At 50.6% G+C, this 14,260-nt stretch overlaps 1 protein-coding gene across 1 annotated transcript in view; it reads left to right on the forward strand.

The window, feature by feature from the left end:
- Positions 1-7,379: 7,379 nt before the first annotated feature.
- The window catches only part of KIF25 (kinesin family member 25), a 72,029-nt gene continuing 65,148 nt past the window's right edge, over positions 7,380-14,260 (forward strand). The window contains exons 1-2 of the mRNA XM_084624840.1: positions 7,380-8,307; positions 14,063-14,128. Of these exons, the coding sequence (XP_084480966.1) occupies positions 8,233-8,307; positions 14,063-14,128 (141 nt within the window). The 5' untranslated portion in view covers positions 7,380-8,232. The remainder of the gene's footprint in view (positions 8,308-14,062; positions 14,129-14,260) is intronic.

Genomic DNA, 14,260 nt, shown 5'->3' on the forward strand with positions numbered 1-14,260 from the left:
CAGCAGACGACCCTTGCTACGGAGTGGGAGAGGGAAAAGTGGAGCCGCAGCGCGCTCTCTACTCCGGGGACCTTGGGGGTGGAATCGGCATATCCCCTCCAGCCCCCTGCCGTGAGCGCTCAGGGCAGGGGGCTGGGAGCACCTCCACAACCCCAGCCCACACCCTCCAGCCCTCTGCCCGGACCCCTGCATTCCCCTCATACACCTCCAGCCCTCTGCCCTGACCCTGAACCCCTTCACACACACCCAGCCCTCTGCCCTGACCCCTGAACCCTCCTCACATATCCAGCCCTCTGCCCTCACCCCTGCAGCCCCGTGCCCTGACCCCTGCACGCCCCCACAACCGCAGCCCTGACTCTGGCACCCCCCACACATACCCAGCCCCCCACCCTGACTCCTGCACCCCCCACAGATACCCAGACCCCCCACACCACATGCCCTAACTCTTACACCCCTCACATCCACATCCCCACCCTGAGCACCAAACAGGAGCTCCTGCACACACATACCCACATTCCCACCTGCACCCCTCGCACCAAATGGGAGCTGCCCAGGTAAGCACTCCACACCCCAACCTCCTGCCCCAACCCTGAGCCCCCTCCCTCATTCTAGCTCCTGGCCAGACCCTGTACCCCAACCCCCAGCCTGCTCCTTCACCCCCAGCCCATGCCAACAGGCGACCCCCAGGACTCTTGCCTGAAGTGTCTGGGGGAGTCTCATCAAGCAGAGAAGTGCAGGATCAGCAATGGGTTTCGTCCCCAGACTAAAAAGGAGCAGGACTTTCGTTTAAAGCAGCTCCTCATGGAGGCAGCTCTTAGCCCTCAGCCTCCTGTGGCGCACCAAGATCCGGCACCGAGTGTCTCAGTGCGCAGCGCCCTGGTGGCAGCAGTGGGACCGGCACCGTGGTTGGATTCTGATCGAGATCCGCGGCACCAGCGGTCCCCAGCACCACAACCGACATCATTGGCTCGGCACCGCTCCCATTCTCCCGGCCAGAAGCAGCACCGGAAGCCAGAAAGGGGTGGTCCACCTCCGCAGAGACCAGCCTCCTTGGAACCGCCCGTGGAGACGTGTCCCAGAGGAGAGAGTCCAGGGGCACAGCCTACGGCCTCGGCACCATTGACTCTGGCCCCAAGGGGAGAGCCATTGAGTCCAGTACCGCTGGACTCCCAGACACGCAGCATGGTTGAGGTCCAGTTGCCATGTACCCCGGATACTTTTGCAGCTGCAAGGGATCTTATTGCCATGACGGCATCAGCATCCCCTCAGCCACATGCCAAGGCGCCGGGGCAAGCCGGTCCTGATCCACCCGTCAGCACCGTGGGTCGAGCCACAGCACCGATCCCGCTCTCAGCACCATTCCCGCTCCCGCTTGCAGTCCCACTGCTGCTTGCAGTCCCGGCACCACTCTCCTTCGCGGTGCTGGTCGTACTCGCAGCACCGCTCTGACTCCCGTCGCCGGTCCCGGTACTGCTCTGCCTGCCAGTCATTGTGGAGGAGCAGATCCCGGACCCGACGCCAATCTCGACACCGGTCATCATCTCGGCCCAGATCCAGATCAAGGAGCCGTTCCATGTCTCAGTACTGGTCCAGGTCCTGGCACCGCTTCCCACTGTCACGGCACCGTTCCCTGGTGCAGATCTGTTCGGCACCACCATGGCCCTCATGTTCCGCTTTTCGCTCTTCGGGATTAGAGGCAGGGTCGTGTTTTTTGGACCGTCGCCATTCAGACTATAGCTGCCTGGAGTCAGGGGCTGGATCTTGGCAGCTGCAGGGGCAGGGACCCGCTCAAGGGCCCAACTCAATGGCCGTTCTGGACGCCCTGGGCATACCACAAGGCCCAGGGTGCTCCATCCGGGGCTTCCTGATCAGCCCCATCTGAGCAGCAAGTGCCAGAGGCTACCGCCAGTCAGCCCACCCTGGGGGGCACGGAGACTGTCGTGACTTCTCTCCCCACTACAGGACCTCCTCCAACACTGACTCCTGGTCCGGGCCCTGAGGTCGGTGGCACAGAACAGCTGGCCCCAGCTCCGCAAGAGGCCCGAGATGATCCTCTTCCCGCCGTGGCCTCCTCCTCCTCCTCCTCCTCGGCGGTGGCAGGCACTGCAGTCTCGGGTCCCCCTCCAACAGACCTCCATGCCCACCACAACCTCCTGTGCAGGGTGGTACGGAATATGAACCTGCAGGCAGAGGAGGCAGTAGAGGTGGAGGACCCCGTGGTGGATATTCTGACCGCGGAAGCTCCATCAAGGGTGGCCCTACCCTTTATTCGGACTATCCAAACTAACGTCAGGACAACCTGGCAAACACTTGCATCCATCCCCCCGAAGGGGAGGGTCGTGAACTGATAGATACACTTGCACTAGATGCTATTGAACTAGAATGCTAATAGTAGTAGTGCCGTTGTGGTAGCAAGCACTAGCTGCCCTGAGTACCAACCTGCCCAGACCTCGTGGGTACATGTAATGGACTGAGCACTCCAAAGGGATTCTTGAAGTACTCAGGGGTTGGATGTGCCTACCTCTAACTTGTACAGAGACCAGCGGTGGCCTGGAAGACTGCGCTTGTGTTGCCACAGGCTGGTGGTTTCAGGAATCTGATCTACAGCACGCATAGACAAGATTCCCTCACATTAAGGGCAGGTGATGGGGAGATGCCTTACAACTCTGGGTACCCCTGGGAAGCTTCACAGTGGCACTGAATGATGTCTCAGTGATGTAAGCAAGGGCAGGTGTGTCATCTAAAATGAGAACATGGATGGTGCTAGTTTTATGGGCTGCTGCTCTTGCATTAAGCAACAAGAGCTTCAGGCTGTTTTCTTCTGATGCTCTGTTTAATGATGTTACAAATTGAGAAAATGGCTTCAGGTGTCTGTTTTTCAGTTTTATCCTAGTGCCTGGTGTTCTTAGGGGACATCTCCTCAACCCGGTGATGGTAAGGTATGAGGAAAGTGTGGGTAATAGGATTCAAGGTCCTTTGAAGGTGTTGGTGTTCCAGTTATCCAGATTACAGGGGCTTGGAAGTGTGGTGTTGTGCTGGATCAGAGCTGAGTCACTTTGGCAAGGTAGTATCATATCTCATTGGATTGTAGCTGCATGTTAGATAAGTGTTACAGGAAGAAACAAGACCTCAGCGTCCAGGACCATCAGCATTGCATGCAAATGTGGCAGCTGTATAGGAGTTCAAAACTATAATACTATTTGCTTAAAAATATTAATACTGGTTAAATCTTTTTTCATTACTCAGTGAGGAAGGTGATGTTCTAAGACCCCTGCAGCATAATTTAAAGGAAACAAAAGGGTGAGTCTAGCCCGGTACTGCTAACAACTGCAGTTTAGATGAAGAGTCCTGCAGCTGGACCTTTGAATATAGGTGGTAAAGATCAGCCACTCTAGATGCTGCCTTTTAAAAAGCCAATGCCCAAATCTTTAAAATGCCATGTTAATGCATCCTGTTTGTTTACTCTGATAGGGGAAACTGGCCCAGAAGGTATGCAATGAACTTTTGCCCATTCAAAATGGCACACACAAATGCACATTATCCCAGCCTCTGTGAAGCCTGTCATTTTCCCAAAAGCCAGTAAATTGCAATAGCATGTTCCTTTTTGCGCACAAACTTGTCTGCCTCTTTTAGTGCCAACATCTTTTGAAAGCCGTCAGTAACACAGCAGTCAGGAAATCTTTTTGAACCACATTCGTCAGTTTTCATCTTCCTACCAATACAAAACTTGCTGCCAGGATATATGCCTGAGGAACTTCCAAGTCTGAAAGTGGCTTTTTATGGTGTTGCAATATTTAAGTGATGTTTAGGGAAACAATGGTATCTTGGCATACTATTGTTCACTGAACTCTGCAGAGAGGTTTGATTTGGTCTGTCAGAGTTGGACTGCCTCACAAAAATTCAACTGGCCTATAATTATGATCCTGGCTTTCATTTGCCAGAAAAATCATAGTGCATACAAGTAAATGTCACTTATTTCCTGCTTCTATACAGCTGCCACATTTATATTCCCCATCATAAAGATTTCATATGAAGTAACTACATAAAGTATTCAGCCTAGTTTCTGGATCCCTAAAAAGACATTTTTTGGATGCAGAGTTTCCTAATAGGTTTCTCATAAGGCAGTTTAGTACTCCATGAAAGAGCAAACAGTTACATGGATTACAATAGATAACGTAATTAGAGGAGCAGGTGCCAAAGCCATGTGAACTGCCAAAAGTATCTGGGAAAACCAAACTAATCCCACATGGAAGAGAATGAGGTATAGCTTTCCTCATGGAGTACTATCAGGATTTGGAGAATTATTAATTCTGTTCTGTATCTGTTCTTATGCTATGCTTATCCCCAACATGCCTTCCAGCTGTGCATTAAGCAAAATGACTAACATCTGTCATGTGTGTTCTCTCATCCTCTCTCCAGGGGAAGAAGTGTGTGCAGTGCAATGGGGTTTTTTTGAATTTTGTTTTAATATTGTGACAGGGTCAGGCCAGATGGCTACAGGAGAGTAATAGAAGGCAGATATATTAGCCCCAGGTTAAGTAGGTCCCTTTTCCCTGGGTAAGGTAACAGGGAAGGTTCCAGAACAACCAGGAACCTTCTGGAGACAATTAAGACAGACAGGGTGATTAGAACACCTGCAGCCAATCAAGAAGCTGCTAGAATCAATTAAGGCAGGCTAATCAGGGCACTTCAGTTTGTGGTGCGCGTGTAAGGAGCTGGGAGCAGGAGGTACTAGGAGCTGAGAGTGAAAACACATACCATTGGAGGACTGAGGAGTACAAGCATTATCAGACACCAGGAGGAAGGTCCTATGGTGAGGATAACGAAGGGGTTGGGAGGAGGCCATAGGGAAGTAGCCCAGGGAATTGTAGCTGTCGCACAGCTATTCCAGGAGGCACTCTAGACAGCTGCATTCCACAGGGCCCTGGGCTGGAACCCGGAGTAGAGGGCGGGCCCGGGTTCCCCACAAACCTTCCAAATCCTGGTCAGACACAGGAGGAGTTGACCTGGAGTGTGGGTTCACGAAAACGGCCAAACTGAGGGCTGCCCTGAAGCTCCAAGGTGAGCAAATCCACCAATAAGCGCAAGACCCACCAAGGTAGAGGAGGAACTTTGTCACAATATATAAACACACACAAATTACTATATATTTGTTAGGCATACAGAAGTACATGTTGCACTCGAAGCAGAAGGTAAGTGAGGTGTGTGATGGTCCTTTGTTCCTGTGAGAGTTGATTCCATGTTCTTGGAACAGCCCCTGAGAAAGCGCTGCCTCCTGCCCAGATCAGCTTCACCCATAGTGTAGAGTGTTCCATTGTGCCAGAGGAGCACAGTTGATGACCACAGTCTCTATCTGAGTTATAGGGGATCTTCTAGGTATCCTGGGCCCAGGCCATTGAGCAACTTGAAGGAAATGACTGAGACCTTGAAGTTGACTCCATGTTCTTTAGAAAGCCCATGTAAAGAGCAAAGTACAGATCAGATATATTCACAGTAGTCCATGTTGCTTAGGAGACAAGCTGCAGTGGTCTGTACTAGTTGGAGTATCTTAAGGGCGAGGGCTTCATGTCAGGTGTATCACAGTGGTGTAGTCCTGATGAAAGTGAGAAAGATGTGAATAAATAAGGCTAGGTCATCATTCCTGAGGAAGGGATGGACTCTCATTCCCAACTGGAGAGGGTAGAAAGCATTACTCATGGATGCAGCTATGTAAGAGCTTAGCATCAGTGAGGAATCCAGGCAGCACTCCCATACTATGGACTGGACTGAAACTTTTCAAAATGCTTTCCTCAGCCCAGCTGCATCACCTCTGTCTTGTTCAGGCTCAGCTTCAATCAGCTGCTTGTTCAACTATGAGTCGTGCGGTCGTATATTGTGAAGGATAGGTAGAGCAGCTGGCACTTAAGTCCATGTCATCTAACCAGTTCACCCAGTGGCTGCATGTAGATATTGAATGGAACTGGAGAGATAATTGAGCTTTGTGGAATTCTACAAGTGAGAAGCTTAGTGGCGGAGGTGCAGTTTCTACTACTTTTTGGGTGTGTCCCTCCAGGAAGGATTCATACCATTTAAGCGCACTACCCTGAGCCTGCTACCTTCCTCAGATGAGACAACAGTACTATATGGTCGACAGTGTTAAATGCTAGAGAGGTCCAGAAGAATGAGAATGGATGTCTGCCTTCTATCCACTGACAGGAAGAGATCATCCATCAGTGCCACTGAAGTGGTTTCAGTGCCACGTTTTGGTGTGAATCCAGATTGTGCCAGTTCTACGATATTAGCTCCATTAAGAAGAGCTTGAAGTTGGACTTTAGCTAGTTTCTTTATGAGCCTGGAGTTCTGTACCTATGGGCTTGTCAACACATATGTTGAAGTCTCCCAGGATGACAAGTCTGAAGTATTTCACTGCCATCAGTGATAAGGTATCAGTGAGCTCTTTTATGAACACTTTAGTCTGTGTTGGTCTTTAATTGAACATAAAATGTATGTTAGCTGTGGCTCTGGTTTCTGTTGCCACATGAGTTATGTCAAATGAACTTGTCTTACCTCAGGCACCTCTTGGATTTGATCAATTGGCACACAATTCTAGCTTCAAAGGAACTGTGCCCTTATCTCCATAACGTACAAGACATTAAGCACTGTGGGATACTTCTTGAGGAAAGCTGTTAGCCAACTGAAAAATTGTTTATCACATACCAAAGTGCCTAGATTTGATTGTACAATTGACATGCCAGATTACGCAGTGATGTTATAGCCATGTTGGTCCCAGGATACTGAGGTAGTATCTTTTATTGGATCAACTTCTATTAATGAGAGACAATCTTTCGAACTTGCACAGAGCTCTTCTTCAAAACCATGTAAGCTTGAAATCTTGGGTCTCACCAACAGAAATTGGTCCAGTAAAACATAGTACCTTGTCTCACTAATATGTCGGACTAAAGATTGTTGTGCTAAAACTTGTCCCAATTTTTTTAACTTTATATAGTCTGTTTTCCCTGATTCTGCTGCATTTCATAGGTAAACTGGAAAGCTGTAGGTCTTTTAAAAAAAAAAGAGAGAGAGAGAGAGAGAGAGAATGGCTTACGAACCTATTAGTTATAGCACGCAATGCAGTACCTCATTTTACATATTGAGGAAAAGTGAGCGGTCATAATCTGAAAGTATATTTTTTAATATCCGTTAACATCTTTCAGCATGACATGACCAGAGCTTTCCCTGGGGTCATGGATACCGAGGCACAGATGTGCTCTTTGTGTGCCACAAGCTCCAAAAAGTGAAAACGCCCAGGGCAGGGCGGGGGGGGGGGGGGGGGAGGAGCTGTGCTGATTTTTCACAGCACCCTCTCCCCTGACCACAGCACAGTGGTCACGTGCATGACTGGAGCGACGGTCTAGGAGCCCCAGTCCCCTTCCTGCAGCCTGTGGGCCAAGGGCGCCGCCCCCCTCCTCTCCAAGCCCTAACTCGAGGGATGCAGGGGGCCCTTCCTCCAGGCGCACGGACCCACGCCACTTTCAACAGGCTGAAGCGCGCCCCTCACAGGCAGCCCAGCGGCCCAGCCCGGACGCGGACCCCCCCTTTCTCGGCCCCAGGGAAGGCAAGGGACCGTCCCTCGTTTCCAGCTGCCGTTCTCCTGTCCCGGCAGGAGCCGGGGCTCCCAGCACTAGGCCACCCCGACCTCCACGCGGAGCTGGGACTGCGCAGGGGCAAACGTCTCCCGCGCGCGGCGCCCCCGGCTCCCGCCATTCAGCGAGCCCCGCTCCAGCGCGGGGCACCCGCCACTCTGCTCCCACGTGCGCCCCGCCTCCCCCCGCCGCGGCTGGATTGGCAGGCTGCGGCTGTCACTCATGACGAGGCAGAGAGCAGGCCGCGTGCAGCAGGTTCGGTTGAGCGGAGGCCGACCGTGTCAAGTGTCCTGATCCCTCCTCCCAGTCCCTGCGTGGCGCTCTCCGCCGCTGCGCCAGCAAGGGCCTTGGCAGATGCTCCCTAACGCCCGTCAGTGAGCGCTCGGAGAGCGCCCCGGTATTGTCACAAGCTCCCTGGCCGCCCGCCAGCCAGTGGGAGTCATTACCGCCTGCGGTGGGAGGGAGGACAAGCGCGGTCTCCGCAGCAACCGAAGCGAAGCCCCATGCCAGCGTCTGATTGGTCGATTCAAAGCGATTCCGTGCGCGTGGTGGGGATTGTTGGGTGCGCGCCGCGGGACCGCGGGGCGACGGCGGCAGGACGGGAGAGAGGATGCGGCCGGGTGGCGGGATCAGCCCGAGCTTTGTGGCCCAGCAGCGGATCCGGCAGCTGGAGCAGAAGCTGCGCGTGAGTGCGCTCCGCGGGCGGGGCGGGGGGGGCCACGCTCGGGGAGGAGCCGGTGGCCCTGCCCCCTCACCTGCAGGGGGCTGGGCCGTCCTTAGTGCGTCATGGCAGCGATGTCATCACTCTCGCCCCGCCCCACCCGCTGCCTCCTCCTGGGCTGGCGCCCATGGGGCTGGTTGAGGGGCTGGGGCAGGGGAGGCGCCGCTGGGCCAGGTCATGGGGAGGGCCCTACCCAATGCGCCGTCCATTGGGGGTCTATTTCACGGTCATAGGATTTTTTTAAATGGGAACTGTCATGATTTCAGCTATTTAAACCTGAAATTTCATGGTGGGGTAGCCGTAGGTGTCCTGACCCAAAAAGGAGTGTGTGGGGGGGTGGGGTAGCAAGGTTACTGAGGGGTGGGGTTGCGGTACTGCCACCCTTATTTCTGCACTGCTGCTGTCGGCAGCGCTGCCTTCCGAGCCGGGCAGCTGCAGAACCAGGGCGGCTGCCGGCCGGGATCCCAGCTCTGAAGGCAGAGCCACCGCCGGCAGCAACGCAGATGTAAGCATGGCCGGGTGTGGTGTTGCCACCCTTTCTTTTGCGCTGCTGCTGGCGGGGCATCGCTAGGGTTACCAACCCTCCAGGATTGGCCTGGCGTCTCCTGGAGTCAGCACTGGTTTCCCGGTGACTACTGAAAGCAAACCAGGAGATTTTGATAGGCTATTTCAAGAAAATGACATTACGTCATGTTGGGGAAAAAAAATCTCTTGGAATAGCTTCAGTCAGAGTTGGCAACCCTAGCCACCACCTTCAGAGCTGGGCACCCAGCCAACAGCTGCCGCTCTCCAGTTCCCAGCTACAAAGGTAGCGCAGAAGTAAGGGTGGCAATAACCACAACCTCCCCTAAAATAACCTTGTGACCTACCTGCAACTCCCTTTTGGGTCAGGACCCCCAAATTGAGAAACACTGGTCTCCCCCATGAAATCTGTATAGTACAGTATAGGGGAAAAGCACACAAAAAAACAGATTTCATGGGGGGAGTGTGACGACGTGGGGATTTTCCCTTGTTATGTTGTATGTGAACCTGTGAGTCTTACTGTTGAGCCTATGTTAGTTTTACTGTTTTGCTTGAATACTGTCTGTGTCCCAGTTTCCCTGTGTGCTGCACCAATACCTTGGTGGTGGGAGTGGGGTGTGTGACTTTGGCTGAAACCTCTGGGCAGGTGAGGCTTCTCCAGCTGCCTGCATGTATGCTATGACCAGCCGGTGCCCTTCATAACCTGAGACCCAGGAGGGGGATGCGACCAGATAACTCTTTGGCCGGGAAGCGAGACAAAGAAGGAGGAGGAGGAGCAACGGGGGTGTCTGAGGTCGGGTCGCTGGAAGATGGCTGTCTGCTTGGGGAAACTGGAAGAGGGGAAGTCCAAGACATCTGGCCCAGGACTCCCCAAGATAGACTTGGTTGAAAGTCATTAATTCTGTGCTAACAAGCTCTGTTCTACTCTGTGTTCCTGTCAACTAATAAACCCTTCTGTTCTACATGCTGGCTGACAGTCACAGCTGCCTGCAAAGTTGGGGTGCAGGGCCCTCTGGCTTCCCCAGGAGCCCCGCCCAGATGGACTTGCTGCAGGAATCACACAGTGTGAAAAGGGGATGCTGAATGCTCCAAGGTCAGACCCAGGAAGGTCAAAGCTATATAAGCTACTTGCCCTGGCGACAGTATGCTCAGAGAGAGGAGGCATGCTCCCCCAGAGTCCTGACTGGCTTCATACGGAGTAGTTCTAGAGCATTGCCCCAGTGACTCTGTGACAGGGAGACCAGATTTCATGGAGCATGACGTATTTTTCATAGCAGTGAATTTGGTAGGGCCCTAGTCATGGGGGAGGAAGAAGGAGAAAACAGGCGGGGGAGTGAAGGTGATGGGGCAATAAGGAAGGGTCCGGAGGGGGTGTGCAGCAGAGAGCCCCAATCTTCCCCACCATCCCGCGAGGCCCTAGGGAGCCCGTGGCACAGCCCAGAGGAGCTCCTCCTGGAGACCAGATCGAACAAGGGAATGCAAATAGGCCTCACAGTTGCAGGCTGCCCCAACCTCCCATTCAGTTTCTTCCTTCTGCTGGGATAGATGACCAGGGTCCTTCAACCTGACACATCCTACGGAGCTGTGCACCAGGGTCTCCCTCTCACCGCAAAAGGGGCAAGTGTTAGGGGAGTTTGTGAACCACATCAGGCAAATGCCTGCGCTCGGAGCCTCATGGAGGAGCTGCCAGCTAATATCCCAGGTGGCCTGTGGAGCTGGAAGCCATTGCAATACCACCCAGCGATGCACCCACCACAAGGAGCTGGGTCAAGGGAGTAGCTCTTGAGCAGATCTTCCTCTCTGTGGCCTCCCCGGTGCTGCTGCTCACCAGCCCCTGGTACTATGTCCCCTGCTGGGCCTGGCCATGGGCAGCCTGGTTCAGCTGGATGGTCCTGGGGTCAGGGCCCACGTTGGGGGAAAGAGCTACATGTTCCTGCCTCAAGTTCCACCTGCTTAGGGCACCAAGACGAGATGTTGCTCACAGCAGGATTGTGCAGAAGTTCAAATATGCGCCCATGGGCTTTGCTGTGCTCCTGGGTGCTGCAGCTGCTTTGTGCTGGGATACACCTATCGGCAGGAGTGCACTAAGTTATAAACATATGCCTGGCAGCCTGCTCCCAGAGTCATGTGATAAGATCAGAACCTCAGTTTCCATTACAAGAAAGTGTTTCTAGCCCTCTTGGTTGCTAAGAAAAACTTGAAAACATGACCTGAATGTGATCAGTGCTGTGATGTCTGCCTGACTCTGTAGTTGCCTCCAGCAGGGAGAAGAGCACTAGCCACTAGAGTCGTGGAAGATGCTACCTGGCCTCTTACTTATCACCTGAACAGATCAGGCTGCTGATGCTCTGGAGTGTCCTCAGATGCTCAGATTGAGATGCCGCACTAAGTATTGTAGGATTAATTCCCCTTTGATGGGGCTCAGATGCCTCATAGCCTTTTGTGTTCGAGGATCGGTTTGAGGACTTGAGGGGAAATGGTGACCATCATCCAAGCACGTTCCATTTGTGGCACCAAAATGCGCTGTCACTCTTGGCAGATTATGCTTTATACTCATCCTTTTCCCTTTCTACATGCTTTGAGTAGTAGTGAACTAATTTAAATGTTGGCATTGATAAATATCATTGCACATCTGTACTAGGATCACAATTTACCAAAAATTAGAATATAAAATTGAATCCATGCTGAGACCTTGAGAAACTTCTGATTCCCCAGATACTATGACTTTTTGGCATCTTCTGGCAATCGGAAAAGAGCAACATCATCTGCTTTCCCAAGCCATTTTGGCTGTGTAGAAAAAAACCCCTTGTGGTTCCAAAATTGGGAAATTTTCTTTGTGTCTGCAATGCTTACTTCTCTGCACTACCAGGAAAGTATAATCTGTACAGATCCTTGAAATACAAGATTGAGCGCATGGCTGTTCTTACTGTAAACAATAATGAACATAAGAACAGCCATACTGGGTCAGACCAAAGGTCCATCTCACCCAGTATCCTGTCTTCCAACAGTGGCCAATGCCAGATGCCCCAGAGGGACAACATCCTCTGGCAAGGCGTTCCCCAGGTTGACTGTGCGTTGTGTGAAAAAATGCTTCCTTTTGTTTGTTTTAACCTTGCTGCCTATTAATTTCATATGGTGGCCCCTAGTTCTTGTGTTATGAGAAGGAGTAAATAAAACTTCCTTATTTACTTTCTCCACACCAGTCATGATTTTATAGACCTTTATCATATCCCCCTCCCCCCCCGTCATCTCTTTTCCAAGCTGGAAAGTCCCACTCTCCTCATACGGCAGCCGTTTCATACCCCTAATCATTTTTGTTGCCCCTTTCTGAACCTTTTCCAATTCCAGTATATCCTTTTTGGGATGGGGAGACCACATTTGCATGCAGTATTCAAGATGTGTGTGTACCGTGGGTTTATATAGAGGCAATATGATACTTTCTGTCTTATTCCCTTTCTTAATGATTTCCAACATCCTTACATACACATTTTACATTTCATACACATTGTGAGGAGAGTGGTCACTTTGGATAAGCTATTACCAGCAGGAGAGTGAGTTTGTGTGTGTGGTTTTTGGAGGGGGGTGGGGGGGTGAGAAAACCTGGATTTGTGCTGGAAATGGCCCACCTTGATTATCATACACATTTTAAAGAGAGTGGTCACTTTGGATGGGCTATTGCCAGCAGGAGAGTGAGTTTGGGGGGGGGGCGGAGGGTGAGAAAACCTGGATTTGTGCTGGAAATGGCCCAACTTGATGATCACTTTAGATAAGCTATTATCAGCAGGAGAGTGGGGTGGGAGGAGGTATTGTTTCATGGTCTCTGTGTATATAATGTCTTCTGCAGTTTCCACAGTATGCATCTGATGACGTGAGCTGTAGCTCACGAAAGCTCATGCTCAAATAAATTGGTTAGTCTCTAAGGTGCCACAAGTACTCCTTTTCTTTTTCCAACATCCTGTTCACTTTTTTGACTGCTGCTGCACATTGAGTGGATGTTTTTTCAGAGAACTATCCACAATGATTCCAAGATCTCTTTCTTGAGTGGTAACAGCTAATTTAGACCCCATCATTTTATATGTATAGTTGGGATTATGTTTTCCAATGTGCATTACTTTGCATTTATCAACAATGAATTTCATCTACCATTTTGTTGCCCAGTCACTCAGTTTTGAGAGGTCCTTTTGTAGCTCTTTGTAGTCTTCCTGGGACTTAACTATCTTGAGTACTTTTGATTCATCTGCAAATTTTTCCACCTCACTGTTTACCCCTTTTTCCAGATCATTTATGAATATGTTAAATAGGACTGGGCCCAGTACAGACCCCTCAGGGACACCACTATTTACCTCTCTCCATTCTGCAAACTGACTATTTATTCCTAACCTTTGTTTCCTATCTTTTGACCAGTTACCAATCCATGAGAGAACCTTCTCTCTTATCCCATGACTGCTTACTTTGCTTCAGACTAGGGTGACCAGATATGAACTGTGAAAAAACGGGATAGGAGGTGGGGAGTAATAGGCGCCTATATAAGAAAATGTCCCAAAAAACAGGACTGTCCCTCTAAAAACGGGACATCTGGTCACCCTACTTAAAATGACTAAGACTAGACTAAGGGTTCTCAATCTAGGGGTCATGAGCGGGCTCTAGTGACCCTCCTTTTTTACCCTTTTCATTATTTTTAAAAATATTTCTAGCCTTATGATTGCAGAGACTATCTTGAAAAGGAGAGCTGAGCTTTAACTGATGCAGTGATGCCTGCATGAATCTGCAGACAGCCTGACACAGTAGCTCAGGGATTTTCAACCTAGGGGGCATTGCACCCAGCAGAGTTGCAAACATGTCATGGTGTCATAAACACCCACACTTTCCCAAGCTGCTGAACCAGCTAGGTTGGAAGGGAGTACGAGTATGGGAAAGTAGGTCTCAATATTGAAAAAAGATGAGAACCAGTAACTAGACAATCTAATAAATGGGAATTATTTATCCTAAGTGGTTATAAAAATGTATATTAAGGCAAAATATATTAATGAAAGTTTATTATATCACATCAACTTCTTACACTGCAATAGTTGTGCTGCTGAATAATAAGTGCATGATTGTCAAAAGATTATTGGTCTGACTACATTCAGAAATTATTATTTCAGTTTTATTGCTGAGGGTGAGGATGCAGAATCTAGTTTATCAGTTGTTTTTTCAGGCTAAAGAAGAAAGAATAGTTGTGCTGGAAACAGAAAATGCTCTTCTTCATCTGAAACTTGCAGAGGTAATTATATTGTCCGTGTTTAATCTCTTGTAAAGTGAGTGGAGATGTATCCATGTTGTTTGTGAGTTTGTGCTAAAACCCACCACCTAAAAAAAGAAGTTGGAATCCTTTTTCTCATTTTCAAAGTGTGTC

Source organism: Lepidochelys olivacea (assembly GCF_965140295.1).
Source record: "Lepidochelys olivacea isolate rLepOli2 genome assembly, chromosome: 3".
Taxonomy (NCBI): domain Eukaryota; kingdom Metazoa; phylum Chordata; order Testudines; family Cheloniidae; genus Lepidochelys; species Lepidochelys olivacea.